The sequence below is a fragment of the Ammospiza caudacuta genome, chromosome 20 (assembly GCF_027887145.1).
Source record: "Ammospiza caudacuta isolate bAmmCau1 chromosome 20, bAmmCau1.pri, whole genome shotgun sequence".
NCBI classification, from domain to species: domain Eukaryota; kingdom Metazoa; phylum Chordata; class Aves; order Passeriformes; family Passerellidae; genus Ammospiza; species Ammospiza caudacuta.
In genome coordinates this window covers 3,214,315-3,227,979 of record NC_080612.1, presented here as the reverse complement: position 1 = coordinate 3,227,979, position 13,665 = coordinate 3,214,315, and the positions used below count along the sequence as shown (strand labels likewise).

Sequence of the window (13,665 nt, the reverse complement as noted above, 5' to 3'; positions counted from 1 at the left end):
CTTATAAATCTTAACTTGGACTTATTTCTGAGTTTGCTGTCTAGTCCCTGCAGTCCCTCACTTTTTTTTCTACAGAGTTTCAGGCTCAGATGTCTTCATCATGTTCTCTTACTCCTTATAAATTGTGTCTAGAAAATTGACACCTGCTGGGTTTGTCTTCTCTTCTCTGTAAATAGCTGGAATTCGTGATGCAGAAGAATTATAAAACTGGGCTGTTATTATTAGTTAGCAAATAACTAATGTGTGAAGATTGTGTACAAACTAAATTTAGGTTCTAGAAATAAAATCTAAGGCTGGAAAAAAAATTCTTAACACCCTACTTGCAATAAGAGCTTTTCCATCATTGGGTGGATGTTGACAAAAGACCAAGTCAAGGAAACTTGATCCATTTTCCTTTGGGTGGATAAATGTTAAACTTGGGACCATAAAATTACAGGACATGGAGGTCCTAGATCAGATCAGGGAGTTATAGATGAAGTGTAAGACTTCTTGAATTCGTTATCCTCCCCTCTGCCTCCAAGAGCTGCTCCCAAGATCTCTTAGATCTGGCTGATAAACCATTCCGTTGGAAATAAAAATCATTTTACTGAGAATGTTCTGGCTGAGCTGTGGAATATTTAGTTTATTTATTGAATTGTAAGTGTCTGACAAATAGCTCTGGTCCTTCTGCTACATTTTCTTTGGGCTGAGAGTTTGCCTGTGCCATTTTTTGCAGTTGTGCTCATGCCTTGCAACTCAGTTGTGCGTTGGAACTTTTAGTTTCGTGGACTTTGTGTCCTTATTTTGATTTGACTGAAAGAGAGCACCCAAAGCTTCCCTTTAGTGGTGAGGGGAGCGAGGGATTAAGGAGAAGTGGCACAAAAATACCAAACTTGCAGATGCAGTTTGCTCTGGCAGTGGTAGGGAGAAAATGATAACCTGAGGGTGAGGATGCTTTTTGTGCTCCTTCAGTGACCCTGGGAGGGAGCAGCTGTGGCTGTGGGTGAACAGAGTGTACAGGTAGGAAAACATCAGCTGAAGTGTAGGTTTTATTTGTGTGCACCTGTAAAAGTGCATTTGTGTGAATTTTTGTGTGTGCTTGTTTCTGGGAGAACTGGAAATAAATGAGAGAGAGAAAAGAAAGAGGGGGAAAAAGGGTGATGGAGAATGTTGGAAGAGGAACCTTTGGTCTCCAGTCATGGCATGGAGATGAATGAATACCTGCTCCAGTAGAGTGTGAATGGAACTTACCATCATCATATTAACAATCAGAATAAGTTAGCAGGAGTTGTTTGGTGTTTCTTATATGGATATTGATAAGTGTAGTAGGTCTCACATAAAATATTTCTTTTGGTACCTCACCAAGTATTTTCTCTGCATTTACCTCTGCTTCCAGTATTTATGTGTGTGATCTTAAGTCTAAATTTCTGAAAGAGCTTTCTTGCTCACCAGAGTTAGTTCAAACAAAGCATCAGCAAGACTAAATGAAAATTTCAATACATTCAAGCAAAACATAGGGAAGGATACTTTAAAACAAAGATATGCATTTTCAGCATTGCAGGGGATGTGGATCATCTCTTCCTCTTGCTCTCTAGGTGTGCATGTGCTCATGGACGTGTGTAATGGGTGTCTGTGAATGTTCCTCTCAGTACATTGCTGTGTGATGTGGTGACCTTAACAGTCCAAAGTGTAAGAGAAAGCAGATGTGTTCTCAATTGTAATGAAAATGTAGTTTAGGAGTTTTTTTGTAGTTTTTTTTATTACTATGCCAGTAAAGTTCATTAAAGCTGGTTTGAAAAACAAAAGCAGTTTGATACCTATTAAGTAGATCCTGTTGTTTTATGAACATTGAGGTTTGTTGGTTGAAAATTGTTTAGAGTGCCAGGCAGTGTGGTTCAGGGCTAGTCCAGCAAAAGAAAGGCTTCACTGGAGTGGTGACCTCCTTTTCCCCTGGGGAGACTCCCATTGATCTCAGGTCCTCAATGCTCCTGTGCTGTAAGGAGGGAGGAACTGATGCTGTGAGTGCTGCATTGTGATGGAAACCAAAACTTCATCCATGGCAGAAATACCTTGAGAAGCCTGAAAGGTGAAGGTCTCAGAGGAAGGTTTCAGACTGCGATTTCCTTGGGCCATGAGTGTTGTTGGGACACGAGGGAGCTCCTGCCTGCAGCAGCTGCAGCTCCCCAGGTCCGTGGTGCCCCTGGGCTGTGCCTGACACAGGGACACGGAGCACTGGCACAGAGCCACACTGCTGCTGCTGGGAGGGCATAAAGGACAGTGGGACAAGGGCTCTCACCTGAACCAGGCTCAACCCCTGCTGTCTTTGTGTCTCCTCGTGCAGCTCAAGCCAGGCCAGCACAGCTGCCGGGACAGCGACAGCGAGAGCGCCAGCGGCGAGTCCAAGGGCTTCCAGCGCAGCAGCTCCCGGGAGAGGCTCAGCGATGTAAGTGCAGCTGGGAATGGGTCCTGGGATGGCTTGTGGCTAAAATCTCCTTCCTTTTGGGCCTTCAGCTGAGACTGGGGGTCAGAACATTAAAGTAGGAAGAGAAGGAAGAGAAAATTGACTTAGATTAGGAAGTGATCCCGCATGCCCCAGCACTGAATAAAGGTGCACACCGACTTTACAGCTCCTACAGGGTGTGGGGTTTTGGCAAATCACAGGAGATAAAGAGGTAACTCAGGTCTCCTTCCGTGGTTCAGTAAACTTCCTAAAGATTGATGCAATGTCTTTCTGTGTGCAAACACTCAGCTCTTTGGAAGCAGTTGAAGGCCATTTAATGAAGTTAAGATGTTCTGCATAGCTGGGAAGTGAGTAACATTTTTACCCCAAGTGGTGGAGGGAAAGAATGTATTTCTTTGGGCTACATACTGTCTTTATGAGAAGTATTTGAGTGTCTAGAGAGACTCAGTTATGTATAATGAATTGATATAACATGGCCAACAATAGCATAAGCTCTGCCTTTGCTGCTCTACCTAAAGTGCTGTGGAAGGGCCTGAGATGGCAACCCTGTGGAAAGTGTTTTTCTCCATGGGAGAATGCTGCTCATTCACCAGTGACACACATGAGTTGTTCTGACAGAGCACTGACTACAGAAATCTTTCTGTTGCTGCAATTAGATTACTATTTATTATGTGTACCGTCACAATCCTTGAGTGTTTTATTCATGGCTCTGTGTCCTCTGTGCCACATGCTTTACAGCACAGAATATAAAGAAAGCCCTGTCCCAACAGAGTGTCTAAATTGGGGATTTTGTAGGTCAGATCCTTTGCTGGTAAAAGCATGGATAGCTACATCAGTCAACCCAATTTGTACCAGCCAGCAATCTGGCCCTACTTTTAACTAACCCACATTTTGGAAATGGGGATTTTATCGATAGCATGTCTGTGTAGATTTGGATGACAGATACCAGATGGTGTCCTCTATAGGCCAATCCAATAAAACTGAACTGAGCAGGCATTAAAAGAAATACCTTTGTAGAGGATACATTTCGTTGTGCAAATTTAAGCCTGAAGGCACACAGCTAGCAATTTTTGCTGATTTGTGCACATCACTGGAACAGATGCCTGATTTTTTTTTCTTTCTGTGTGAAAGTGTGAAATGTGTAGCACTCTCTCTCCACATCCCTTTGTCACATTTAGAGGTCCATTTCTTCCCCAGAGCCAGCCTTTATGGGTTACATTCAGCTAAACACTTCAGAGCTTGCCCTTCATAGCTGTCAGCTGAGGTCAGTCTCAGGGCTGTGAGATCTCTTTGGAAGAGGAGAGTGAAGCCAGAGGAGGCAGTAAGGAAATGCTCTGTACAGGTAGCAGTGGAAGGCAGCTGGATGTCAGCCTGTCACCATCATCACCCTGGCTTATCTGAGCCCTGTGGCAGCTGGGGAGCCTCTGCAACCAACTTCACAATTACACAGCACCCTCAGCAAAAAATGTCACAGCTCCTTACAAACGTGGTTTTAATTTAGCTTTGTCATTCCCTTGCCATGTCGTGAGTGGAGAGCTCTGAGGTTTATTGGGCTTCTCAGCAGCTCACAGAATTGCACTGTCAGACCTGGCAGTGAGAGCAGAGTCCTGGGTCCCCTTCCACCCATCAAATCCAGTTTTTCTCTGATGTTTTTACAATACTTTTCCTTTGTCTCGGTGCTGTGGCAAATTAAAAGGAAGTAGAGAGCAAATACATCTTCCCTAGTGCACCCAGGAGAGGACAGAGGGATTCACAGGTTGCTCAAAAGCAACGTTATGTAAATATATGTGGAGATGTATATTTTAAAGTGTTATACATAATTTATGTTTTGCTTAATAAGGAAACTTCCTTTGCTTTGATAATTCATTGCAATACAAGCATGTCTCTGTGGTCTGGGATCACCAGTTCAGCTGAGATTTGAAAAACACTCACAAGACAGCTCTCACTGGGCCTGCTCTGTGCTGGCCCTCCCCAGGCTCCTTCAGTTCAGAGCAGTAATTCCCATTGCTCCAAAGTCAGTTCAGAGCTGTCCATCCCATTGTTCCCCTCCCAAAATCAGTTCAGAGCTGTCCATCCTATTGCCCTCCCAAAGTCAGTTCAAAACTGTCCATTCCATTGTCCCAAAATCAGTTCAGAGCTGTCCATGCCATTGTTCCTCTCCCAAAATCAGTTCAGAGCTGTCCATGCCATTGTTCCCCTCCCAAAATCAGTTCAGAGCTGTCCATCCCATTCTCCCCTTTCCCAAACTCAATTCAGAGCTGTGCATCTCATTGTTCCTCTCCCAAAATCAGTTCAGAGCTGTGCATCTCATTGTTCCTCTCCCAAAATCAGTTCAGAGCTGTGCATCTCATTGTTCCTCTCCCAAATTCAGTTCAGAGCTGTCCATCCCATTCCCCCCTTTCACAAAGTCAGTTCAGAGCAGTAATTCCCATTGTTCCTCTCCCAAAGTCAGTTCAGACCTGTCCATCCCATTCCCCCCTTTCACAAAGTCAGCTGAGCTGTCCATCCCATTCCCCTCTCCCAAACTCGGTTCAGAGCTGTGCATCCCATTGCCCCAAATTTCATTCAGAGCTGTCCCTTCCATTCCCCTCTCCCAAAGTCAGACACCCCATGTGCTGAAATGAAAGGACTTTCCCAATGTTTATTTTCAATAATATTTTTTGAGAAGTCAGATGTCTTATGATATCAACTATTTACTGTCCAAAAAAGCTACAGACAACAGAGCAAGTTTTCTCTGAAGCTTTGTTTCTGTTTTTGCAGCTATTTTCTCAGAAAAAAAAAAATATTCAAAAAGTGTACCCAACAGAAGATAGAACAAAAAATATAAAACATTGCAGGCAGATTAACCTTGAGGTCAGAAAGCAAATTTTGGCCATGAAATATAATGAATCTCCACTATTGTCACCTGGCAGCACTGTAAAGCATGGCTGCTGTATGGAAATGTGGCTAATGACTGAAGTGCATGTTCTCCAGGTGGATGATCCATTTTCCCATCCCAATTTTGAGCAGGCTGGTGAAGCAGGAATGTGAGAGCTTCACAGGCCTTCCTGCAGGGCCTGCTGAGAGCTCAGTGACAGGTGCAGAACGAGGGAGAGGGGATAATGAACATCCAGTTGCAAACTGACATGTCAGTGGCTTCGTTCCCTCTCCTGTCAGGGATCTTTCAACTTTGCCTATTGTAAATGCTCCTGCAGCCCTTGGATAATGCAGAGTGATGCAAAGTGTGTTTACAAGGAGGGAGTCCTTGCCAGGCTAATGAGATCCAAGCAGGTAATTTGCAGCGTTTGTGAGAGGTGGGCAAAAATGAAAAGAAGATAATTCAATGAAAAGACCATGTTAAACAGGAGATTTTTCTCATAATGAGGCTTGAAATAGCATCAGACAGCAGGAAGGGGAATATCCTCTGTTCTTGTCAGATGCAATGCAGTGAGACTGATTTCTGTCAACTCCTCTCTTTGTCCTCGCCTGCACATGTGTGCACACACCCACCCCTCTGTGAGAGAACATAATTAGCAGAGAATCTGACCTCTGCTAGATTAGGGATAATGATTGCTCAAATGCTCCAGTGCAAGCAGTGCCCTGATCCAGCTCCCCCTCTGAATTTCATAAACCCATGGCTCTCTGCCTTTCTCTCTGGTATAGTTTTTTTTAGGAATGACAATTTGTTTTTTTCCTTTATGGACAGAGGTAGCTCCAGGGGCCTAAAAGAGAAATTGGAGAGTTGCTCCTCCTTTATATATAGGGTGCTGTAGTCAGTTTAATCTCATCAAAATCTTGCCAGTAGTAGAATTCATTTTGTTGAGATCTTGCTTGGAGACAAGATGGCAGCGCTTTCTCTTTTGCTCAGCTTGGATCTCAGTCAACTCCTTTTTTTTATCTCCCTGTATGTATTTATTTTTAATTGAGTCCTCCCTCTTTGGAATACATTCTTGTCATGTTTTACAAAGCTGCCAGGAGATTTACCTGAGGAAAACATGAGAGTTACATCTAACTTGGATGGTAAATGCACCGAGCATTCAGGGGTTCAGCCACCTCTTTGTTAATCAAAAATCAAACCACCTGATTTCTTGGGAGCACATTCCTAAATTCCTGATTGACCTGATCTCAGCCCTGGCTGCTGCCTCTGGTGATGGCTGCAGGCTTTCAGTGAAGGGATGAACTCCCACATGGTCACTGGATGGGATTCAGCACCTCATCACCTATTGCTGCAGTTGGCACCTTTCTGTCTGGAATGTTTTTCCAGTTCCTGAACAGGGCATGGGACAGGAATCTTCCCATTTGTCCCTGCATTAAAAGTCTGCTCTTGGGCTCTCAAAAAAGCTCATCAAAGCTGCTGCACCCTTCATGAGTACTCCCCTGCTCCCAGTCCCTGTGTCTGTGTGCTCCTCCTGTGCTGGGCACTTTGTGCTCGAGAGGAGCCACAGTGAGGAGGTGACAATGAGGACCAAGTCCTGAAATCCTGAGCTCCCTTCCCACCAGGTCTCTGGCTGTTTGCTTCAGGAAGAGACTCCAGTACTGTAATCCTCTGGGCAGCTCATGGTTTCAGCCCCAAACCCAGGATATTTTCAATTCTTTTGTCCCTCATCCCTCTCCCCTGTACACAGCCAAAGACAAATGGAGGGACAGACAGCCTTTGGGTTATGTGCTGTGAAACCCTCAGTGCTGCTGCAGAATATCAGCAGTGATTTTGGCAGTGTGTGGAGTGGAGGCACACAAGCAGAGCTGTGTCTGTGTTCTCCTCCTGTGCTGGGTACTTTGTGCTTGAGAAGAGCCACAGTGAGGAGGTGACAACGAGGACCAAGTCCTGAAATCCTGAGCTGCCCTTCCCACCTGGTTTGCTTCAGGAAGAGACTCCAGCAGTGTAATCCTGTGGGCAGCTCATGGTTTCAGCCCCAAATCCAGGATACTTTGATATTCTCAATTCTTTTGTCCCCCATCCCTTCACCTGTACAGAGCCAAAGACAAATGGAGGGACAGCCTTTGGGTTCTGTACACACAGGGGCTCCCAGTGATGCCAAAAGTCACAAGCCAAACAATAGTAAGATGATGAAAAGCTGTTACCTTTAATGAAGGTCCTCCAGGTGCAAGTATGGCAAAATGCACATGTGATACAGGACTTGGACAATTTTATAAGTTTAACAAATTAGCATACTTCAGAGAAAGCATCCAATTAGAGGAACAGTTAATTAAGTAATCCCCCCCCACTTTTGGTTCTGCGCCCATTGCTCCCCCACCTTCTAGCCCCACATTTATTACGTCTACAATATATGGAAGAAATAAAACATGCTTGTTTCAGTGTGAAGCCCTCAGTGCTGCTCCCTTGCAGATCCCCAGTGATTTTGGCAGTGTGTGAGGCCCAGGAGCAGGGCAGTGCCTGTGTGTGTGTGCCAGGAGCTGCTCAGCAGCAGTGCCTGTGCTTTGTGTGCGTGTGGCTGCGAGGGTGGGCATGTGTGTGTTTGTGTGTCTAAGGTTGGGTGCTTAAATGCTTTGTTGCATTATGTTAATTCCTCGGCAGTGCAATCAAATTCATGTCGTAATTAAAGCTGTCAGTTGGAAGGCAAGCCAATCGCCAAGAAAACACAGCATAACAAATGAAGTGAAATGATTCTGCGTGTAGCTATACAATGCTTCGCCAGGCATGAAATTAAATAAGTAATTTGATGTTGACATCAGAAATTGAAATGATACCCACTGTTCCTTCATTCAGTCAGACCTGCATAAACAATAGCCAGAACAAATATGTACAACACAGTCTTTCTCCCCACCCAGCTCCCCAAGTAATGCACAATATATATGCAAAATGGGTATAACTGTGCCTTCCAAGACCTCAAGGATGTAATTTTCTTTGGTACACAATAAACTAATGCTTACACGAGGGTTACTACATTTTTGCTTCTGGGCTAAAGTTCTTTAAGAAAGGATGGAAAAAAAAACAAAAAAAAAAAAACCCAAAAGAAAACCCAAAAACAAACCAACCAAAAGAAAAAAAAAAAAAGAGGTGGGGAAAAAAGCCCAGAACCCTGTCAATTTTAAGCAAGTGTATTTTGCTGATGGGCACCTGATGCAGGCTTCTGCTGGTGGTTGTGTGAATATCAAACAGTATTTCTAATGTCCTATTTTGCAAAGGGTTTCGGAAAGTGAAACCATTACCTCTATTATAGGCACACTTTAAATAAGAGCTATAGAACCAGCCAGTGCAGGATCACGACTCAGCACGGGCTATAAAGATGTTTGCACAGTTGGTGCCAAGGCTGGGCACGGGGTAGTGGGAGCCCTTCGCCCTTGGGAGTTCCCAAAAGGTGAGAAGCTGTCTCCTTGCATAGCCCTCGCTTCAGCCCCTGTGCTCTGCCAGCACACGGCTCTACACAGCTGACAGTCATTCATGCATGTGCAGCACAGCCTTTCATACTTCAATTAAACACAGTTTGCAAACTGTACTCTCCATATGCAGCATGCAATGTGTGAAGGGCTATATTTCCATCCAGCAAACTCCAGTTCCCTGAAATTGCACAGTTGTTCAGTGGAAGTCATTTGACTGCTATGTTTCGACTGTCCTCCCATAGCCATTGCAGCATCGCTTTTGAAGGAATGAAAATATTCAGTGGGAAATATTTTGTTTGCTTATTCTTTTTTTCTTCCTCTTTATTGTTTTGTTTTGATACTCTATCCTTCCAAAACATGGAATAAAAAGCAGACAAAAATTACACACAGATGCAGAATGCAAACTTTGGAGCTTTCAGCCAGTAAAGTAAGTTTAAAAAAAACTGTGAGTGAAAGAGTGGGACTCGCTTGGCATCTGCACAGAGCTGAAACAAAAGTGGTTCTAACGACTGCACGTGCTGTATTTGTGGGTAAATCTCCAGCTGAAATGAAAGGAATCTCAGTGGCATGGAGCAGGGAGCAGGAGGAGGGAAGAGGAAAGCAGTGTGTGTCCTGTGGGGTGCTGAGCAGGGTGTGCTCTGTGCCAGGGCTGCAGGGCCACAGGGGCTCCCAGTGATGCCAAAAGTCACAAGCCAAACAATATTAGGATGATGAAAAGCTGTTACCTTTAATGAAGGTCCTGCAGGTGCAAGTATGGCAAAATGTCATACAGGACTTGGACAATTTTATAAGTTTAACAAATTAGCATACTTCAGAGAAAGTATCCAATTAGAGGAACAGTTAATTAAGTAATCCCCTCTCTTGGTTCTGCCCTCCACTGAAGCCCCCATTGCTCCCCCAGCTTCTATCCCCACATTTATTATGTTTACAATATACGGAAAAAATTAAACATCCTTGGTTCACTATAGACCAAATAAGAGTCCAGGAAGGTGAACTTACTGTTCTAAAATCTAAAAGAAAGGGTAAGAAAACAACTAGAGCTAATTAAGAAGCTATGTAACTGTATAATAGTAGTCTACAGAGTTATGAATATATAAAAAATGTATAAAAAGCCAAAATCTTTTTGGCATCCCCAAAGCAGGGCCTGTGCCCGTGGAGTGGCTGTGCCAGGGGCTGTGCCAGGGGCTGTGCCAGGGGCTGTGCCCAGCTGGGAGCAGCAGCTGGGCTGGGCAGTGGGCAGGGCTGTGCCAGTGCCCAGGGCAGTCCCAGGGACAGCAGGGGAGCTCTCGGGGCCATCACCCCTGGCACCAGGGGGTGTCCTGTGGGTGTGGTGGCACAGGGGAGCAGCAGGGGTGGGGACAGGGGGACTCTGGAGTGTCTTTCATTGTGTGCAGTTCTCTTCCCTGATAGCCACTGCAGATCTGCAGTTTGGGTACCTGTCCTGGAACAGCAGTGAAGGGACAAAATTTCTGTGTATTCCCAGTGGTGTGCCCGGGTCCCTCTGCAGGCCTGGCTGACCCCAGGATGTGTCACCATGGGAAGGGAGGCTGTGCTGAGCTACTGGAGTGGGAATGGAGCTCCAGGAGAGGGAATGGAGCTCCAGGAGAGGGAATGGAGCTCCAGGAGTAGGAGTGGAGCTACAGGAGAAGAAATGGAGCTCCAGGAGAGGGAATGGAGCTGCAGGAGTAGGAGTGGAGCTACAGGAGAGGGAACTGAGCTACAGGAGAGGGAATGGAGCTCCAGGAGAGGGAATGGAGCTCCAGGAGAAGAAATGGAGCTGCAGGAGTAGGAGTGGAGCTACAGGAGAAATGGAGCTCCAGGAGAGGGAATGGAGCTGCAGGAGAAGGAATGGAGCTGCAGGAGAGGGAATGGAGCTCCAGGAGAGGGAATGGAGCTCCAGGAGAGGGAATGGAGCTCCAGGAGAGGGAGTGGAGCTCCAGGAGTGGGAGTTGAGCTACAGGAATGGGAATGGAGCTACAGGAGAGGGAATTGTGTTACAGGAGTAGGAATGAAGCTACAGGAGAGGGAACTGAGCTACAGGAGAGGAAATGGAGCTCCAGGAGAGGGAATGGAGCTGCAGGAGTAGGAGTGGAGCTACAGGAGAAGAAATGGAGCTCCAGGAGAGGGAATGGAGCTCCAGGAGTGGGAGTTGAGCTACAGGAATGGGAATGGAGCTACAGGAGAGAGAATTGTGTTACAGGAGTAGGAATGAAGCTACAGGAGTGGGAATTGAGCTACAGGAGTGTGAGTGGAGCTACAGGACTGGTTCTCCAGTTGTTCCCCACTGGTTCTCAGGCACCCTCACTAGAGAATGCTCCTCTGCTTTTGCTGCTGTGCCCACGGGCTCTGGAGGCTGGAGCTGGGCACTGCTCCCCCTCTGATGGAACAGCCTGACCTGGATTAGCACCAGGATCCCCCATGTCTCTGAGAGAACCTGCTGTGTAATCCCCATTGCTTAGATGAAAAACTAATGAAACAAAACCCTTTATCTCCTTAATTCCTGTGAATATAGAGGTTGTGATCGTGTCCCACTTAAACTGAATTTCATGATGCTATTTTTTTAAAAACATTTAAACAAATTGATTATTTTCCATGGTAGTAATATTAGTTCTAATTATTTTTATAGGTTTTAGTTCTGAAATCTATTTCACACTGTAGATATTTCCTGTTGGCATTTTTTTGGGATTGTTGTTTCTATATCCTTGGTTTGTCAAACAATGTGGACATCCAAATGGGAAATTGTAGTGACTGCATTCTCCAGAAAATGGTACATTGACTAAAGCAGCTTCTCTGTGCCCACGCATTCTTTACATTTCAGACTACTAATTATGTTTACAAAATGTCTCATTTTAGAAAAGCACTATGTGTGTACTAACCAGGGCCTTTCGGGAATAAATTGGCAAACAGGTCATACGCTGAAAAAGTCATCCAAACCCACCGGGCTTTTTGTTTTGAAGTCAGTCTACTTTTTTTCCCTTTCTCCCCCTCCCTCCTGCCCCTTTGTGGCCACGAAGCTGAGGAGCTGGAGTCCAGGGCATTGAATGTCAGCATGTCAGGGAGGCTGGTTGATGAGTGTCTGTTTAGTCTCAGTGCAGGGCGAAATGCCATCATTAATTCATTACCCAGCTGCCTGTCAAATAAATTGGCAATTACGTCCACGGCAGAAGCTTGGAATTCAGTAAATAGCACGTTACCATCTCGGAGTGGTTGAGAGATGTAAAGGGGAAAATTAAGCAACATTGTGTTTGTTTCAGTAGCAGATGACAAGGGGCAGGACGCTGGGGCTGTGATGTGGTGATGAAAAGCTTGGAAAGGGCTGGTAATGAGCTGTGTGGATTGGAACGTGTTAAAAACCATCACTGACTTTCCACTTTGTCTTTGTGTTTTATTGCAGAGCTCAGCTCCTTCCAGCTTGGGAACAGGCTACTTTGTAAGTGTCTATCTCCACTTTCACCCCGTGCCTCAGCAGCAGTGTTCCTCACACAAAATGCCTCACACAGAATTCATGGACACAGGGAATACCCCACAACCCCCTCTGCCCGAGGGCTGAGTGCACCTTTCTCATTTATTCCTCACAAATACCCTGCAAGTAACATTTCTGTGTCTCCTTGAACTAATCAGGTGTCATTTTAATTACTACATATATTCTAACAGCACTTAATTTACACAATTATAGCAAATAAAGTGAGCCATGGTCTGACCAGCTCTCTAATGGGAGATGGTAGGATCCTGATTCCCCCTTGCACCCATTCTTGTTGATTCCCAGATTTTAAAGAGCCCATTACAATATTTTGCCTCATCTCCTGTGTACCACAGCCCAGACAATGTGGCACAGTGATTTCTACCTGTTGCTTAAAAGCCCCTGGCTCGTGGACACTCTTGGAAAAGAAGTTATATTTATGCCAGATTTCCATTTTATGTCCTGAGAAGCAGATCAGGCCCCAGCTGGTTTGAAAATTGATCAGGTTTTTTGGATTTTGTGATTTATTTGCATGCACCTGTATTGATTTAACAGTCTATATTCATACCTTCCTGTTCATTCCCACATTCATCAATATTCCTTTTATTTGCACAGATAAATTGGGAGTGGAAAAAGTTTTCCATTCAAGCCAATGTACTGCTTATTTTCTTCCAAGATTTATATCTAAATTGCTCATATCCTGTTTCTCTTGTAATTTATGCTGTATTCTCCAAGCACATCTTTTCTGCCTTTATAATAACTGTGGGAGAAGCAGAGCATTGTGTATGTCCAAAACCAGGTGGGTAAAATAGGAACCCTGTCCCACGGCACTGCTCTGTGAAGTTATCAGTATAATCAAAGCCTCCTCCTATCTTCTCATTGAACTCTGGGGAAAAGTAAACTCTGTGGTATTCAATTACATGATGGAAAAACTTGGCTGCACTCTTGTCACATTCCCAGAGAGTCATTTTCTTCTATTAGTTCATGGTGAATTTAGTCTTTTGTCACAGACATCTGTGATCCTGTAACAAAGTTATGGGATTAAATTGTTAACGTGTGGTCTCACAAAAATGGCACAAAAGTTGCTTAATACCTGGAGAAATGCTGTGTCCTGCTGGATTTACATTGGACTTCTGCGCAAACAGAACCTTCACACTGCTGGTGGTGAGGTATGAAAAGAGCATCCCAGGTGGAAAAGTTTTGTGCTAGTTGTTCTAATTATATCAACACCCAGATCAGTGTAAGGTAAGTTGTGAAACACAAAAACAAGCTGGTTTCCTTTTGTCATCACTTGCCCTGCTTTGTGTAATGTATTTTAAGAGGGAGGGGGTGAAGGGAAAGATTATATCAAATGGCTCAACATTTATTTAGAATTAAAAGTATACCTTGAATATCCTTCCATAGTTCAGAATGAATTGCTTTCCTTTGTTTGGAAAAATTCCAG

General features: G+C 44.7%; 1 protein-coding gene across 2 annotated transcripts in view; it reads left to right on the top strand.

Annotated features, from left to right (window-relative positions):
- Window positions 1–13,665, top strand: part of AUTS2 (activator of transcription and developmental regulator AUTS2) — an 803,165-nt gene that overhangs the window by 365,575 nt on the left and 423,925 nt on the right. For both annotated transcript variants that reach the window (XM_058817763.1, XM_058817762.1), the window contains exons 3-4: window positions 2,321–2,422; window positions 12,156–12,191. In XM_058817763.1, coding sequence (XP_058673746.1) covers window positions 2,321–2,422; window positions 12,156–12,191 — 138 coding nt within the window. The remainder of the gene's footprint in view (window positions 1–2,320; window positions 2,423–12,155; window positions 12,192–13,665) is intronic.